Source organism: Otolemur garnettii, unplaced genomic scaffold (genome assembly GCF_000181295.1).
Source record: "Otolemur garnettii isolate 467f Iridium unplaced genomic scaffold, OtoGar3 scaffold00178, whole genome shotgun sequence".
Lineage (NCBI taxonomy): Eukaryota > Metazoa > Chordata > Mammalia > Primates > Galagidae > Otolemur > Otolemur garnettii.
Window position 1 is genome coordinate 3,387,477 of NW_003852573.1, and position 3,962 is coordinate 3,391,438.

Consider the following 3,962-nt stretch of genomic DNA (forward strand, 5'->3'; position numbering starts at 1 on the left):
AAAAAAAAAAAAAAAAAAAAAAAAGAACCAGCACTCTTCACTATCATCATCTGTATTTTTCATCCATGTGATTTTTGAGAAATGATTTTTTAAATTCAACCACAGTCAGCAAATATCTACTGTTGCTTTCCAGAACTCACTTTTCAGCTGTCACTAGGACCTCTGTTTTCTTCAGCTCTGTTTGTGCCAGATTATTGTCTGTCAGAACAGAGAGAAATATATTATCACTGTTAATATGGTTTGGTTCTAGTTAGCCTTAGTATAGTTGTCTTACTCTAGAAATAGTATTTAAGACATATGTAGATTAGGTAGATGCCTAGTTAAATGCTTTATCCTGGAATCTACATATTTCAATGGTCGCTAGAATTAGAAAAAAATAAAATACAAACAATTCCAAAGCAACATGCAAATAAATCATGCACAAATAATTCTGGAACTTTAAAAAGGTAAAATTTAGAGCTCTAAAACAAAAAAACAGAAAGGAATGAATAACTATATATTTCTTTATATGAATAGTCATCCTTAAGATGTTATTCTTTTAAAAATTTAGTTTCATATCTTCAAAGGGAACAGTATTACCCAGCAGACTGCCAGAATGTACTGCAAACACTTACCTGTCTTTTCTACTTTTGGTACCTGCTGTACCTCATACACACAGTTCTGTGAGATACCTAGGTTTGGGGGCCAAATTGGAATAGATAAAATTCTTTGTCCCCGTGAAGACTGTTCCTGGCCAGATACCTAAACAAAATTTCAACAGGTATCTTAAGTGAATAGATTTTAAATAGTTCATTTATTGAAAAGTTTATGTCTTAAGTAAAAGGTAATCCCCAAATGGTAAATATTACCCTTTATTCATTATATTGTGATTCTTTGTGCTTACACAATCTTGTTCAAATACAGTTTGAAAAGCACTTAGTTATATGAAAATGACAATCTTTTCCTACATATTTTTCTCTAATTTGGGCAGCCAAATGGCCAACAGCTTTGCACTAATACTGTCCATTCTTTTTTGCTATCCTGCAATACAGTTCCAAATACAGGCATACCTTAATATTGAGGATTTAGTCCCAGACCACCACCATAAAGCAAGTATCACAATAAAGTGAGTCACAAATTTTTCAGTTTCCCAGTGAATATAAAAGTTAAATTTACACAATACTATAGTCTACTAAGCATGCAACAACATTATGTCTACAAAGATATACATGGCTCAGCACCCATAGCACAGTGGTTACAGCGCCAGCCACGTGCACCAAGGCTGGCAGGTTCAAGCCCGGCCCAGGCTAGCTAAACAACAATGACAACTACAACAAGAAAATAGCCAGGTGTTATGGTGGGCATCTGCAGTCAGAGCTACTTGAGAAGTTGAGGCAAGAGAATCACTTAAGCCCAAGAGTTTAAGGAGGCTGTGAGCTGTGATGCCATGGCACTCTACTGAGGGCAACCTAGTGAGACTGTCTCAAAAAAAAAAAAAAAACACTACATATCTTAATTTTAAAATGCATTATGGCCCCAAAATGCTAACAATCATCTGAGCCTTCAACAAGTCATCTTTTTGCTGGTGGAGGATCTTGTCTCAGTGTTGATAGCTGCTAGACTGATCAGGGTAGTAGTTGCTGAAGACTGGACTGGCTGTTCTAATTTCTTAAAATGAAACAATAATCACGTTTGCCACATTGATGAACTCCTTCTTTCACAAAATATTTCTTTGTAGTATGTGATGCTATTTGACAACATTATACTCACAGAACCTATCTTTAAAAACCAGAGTCAGAGCTGTGCATGGTGGTTCAAACCTGTAATCCCATCATTCTAGGAGGCCAAGTCAGGTGGCTTGCCTGAGCAAGAGTAAGATCCCTATCTCTAAAGAGATGCAGATGGTATTGCAGCAGGCGCCTTTAGTCCCAGCTACTAAGGAGGCTGAGGCAAGAGGATAGCTTAAGCCCAAAAGTTTAAGGTTGCTATGAGCTATGACGTCATGGCACTCTACCCAGGGAGACAGAGTAAGACTCTGTCTCCAAAAAGTCAATCCTCTTAAACCGTGCTGCTGCTTTATCAACTAAGTTTATATAACATCCTAAATCCTTTATTGTCATTTCAACAATGTTCACAGCATCTTTACCAGGTACAGAGTCTATCTCAAGAAACCAACTTTTTTCCTATTCGTAAGAGCCAACTCTTCACCTGCTCAAATTTGATGAGACTGCAGCAAATCAGTCATCTCTTCAGGCCACCCTGGGCAGAGTGCTATGACATCACAGCCACAGAAACCTCAAACTTTTGGGCTTAAGTGATTCTCTTGCCTCAGCCTCCCAAGTAACTGGGACTACAGGCACCCACCACAATGCCCAGCTTTTTTTGTTGTTGCAGTTTTTGGCTGGGGCTGGGCTTGAACCCACCACCCTCAGCATATGGGGCCGGCGCCCTACTTCTTGAGCCATAGGTGCTGCCCCCCAGCTATTCTTCTCTTGTAGTTGTCACTGTTGTTTGGCAGGCCGAGGCTGGGTTCAAACCCACCAGTTCCAGTGTATCTGGCTGGAGTCCTAGCAGCTGAGCTACAAGTGCTGAGCCTTATAAAATTTCGTAAAGAATAAGACTTGAAAGTAAAAATTGGCTCGGCGCCTATAGCTCAACCAGCTAAGGCGCCAGCCACGTACACCTAAGGTGGCGGGTTCGAATCCCCAGCCCGGACCCGCCAAACAACAATGACGGCTGCAACCAAAAAATAGCCGGGCGTTGTGGCGGGCGCCTGTGGTCCCAGCTACTTGGGAGGCAGAGGCAGGAGACTCGCTTGAGCCCAGGAGTTGGAGGTTGCTGTGAGCTGTAATGCCACGGCACTCTACCCAGGGGGACAGCTTGAGGCTCTGTCTTAAAAAAAAAAAAAGAAAGTAAAAATTACTGCTTAATCCATCGGCTGCAGAATGGATGCTGTGTTAGCAGGCATGAGAACATTTGTCTCCTTGTATATCTCCATCAGTGCATCTACCTATCTCCATCAGGTACATTGTCAATGAGCAATCATATTTTGAGATAAATGTTTTTCTAAGCATTAAGTCTTAAGTGGGCTTAAAATAGCCAGTAAATCAAAGGCAGAGCAGATTCAGCATAATTCTTGAAGGGCCTAGGATTTCTAGAATGGTTGATGAGCACTGGCTCCAGTTTAGTCACCAGCTGCATTAGCCCCTGATAAGAAAGTCAGCCTGTCCTTTGAAGACAGATATTGATATTGCCCCTAGCTATGAAAGTGCTAGATAACCTTTTCTTCTAATAGAAGGCTGTTTCATCTACTTTGACAATCTGTTGTTTAGTGCAGCTACTTTCATCAATGATCTTTGCTAGACCTTCTAGATAACTCAGAACTGCAGTTTCTGTATCAAAACTTGCTACTTCACCTTGCACTTTTATGTTATGGACATGGCTTCCTTCCGGAAACCTCATGCACCAACCTCTTCTTCAGCTTCCCCACCTCTCTGTCAGTCTTCAAGGAATTGAAGATTTAGGGCCTTGTTCTAGATTAGGCTTTGGCTCAAGAAAATGTTGTGGCTGGTTTGATATTCTATTCAGGCCACTCAAACTTTCTCTAGTAAGGGTGTTTTACTTTCTCATCATTCTATAAGCAATAAGGGTGCTTTACTTTCTTACCATTCCTGTGTTTACTACAGTAGCATTTTTAACTTCAAGAACTTATCCATTGCATTCACAATTTTGCTACCTGTTTATACAAGAGGCATAGCTCAGCCTATCTTGGCTTTCCACATGTCTTCTTCACTAAGCTTAATCAGTTCTAGCTTTTGATTTAATGTGAGAGATGGTCCTTTCACTTGAACACTTGGAAGCCACTACAGGGCTATTAACTTGCCTAATTTGAATATTGTTGTGGCTCAGGGAATAGGGAGGCCCAAGGAGAACGAAACAGTTGGTAGAGCAGTCAGAGCACACCCAACACTTTTTTTTTTTTT

General features: G+C 40.4%; 1 protein-coding gene across 3 annotated transcripts in view; it reads right to left on the reverse strand.

Annotated features, from left to right (window-relative positions):
• The window catches only part of ANGEL2 (angel homolog 2), a 23,694-nt gene that overhangs the window by 5,631 nt on the left and 14,101 nt on the right, over positions 1-3,962 (reverse strand). For all 3 annotated transcript variants that reach the window (XM_012811864.2, XM_023519499.1, XM_023519498.1), the window contains 2 exons: positions 615-741; positions 141-198 (listed from right to left, as the gene is read on the reverse strand). In XM_012811864.2, the coding sequence (XP_012667318.2) occupies positions 141-198; positions 615-741 (185 nt within the window). The remainder of the gene's footprint in view (positions 1-140; positions 199-614; positions 742-3,962) is intronic.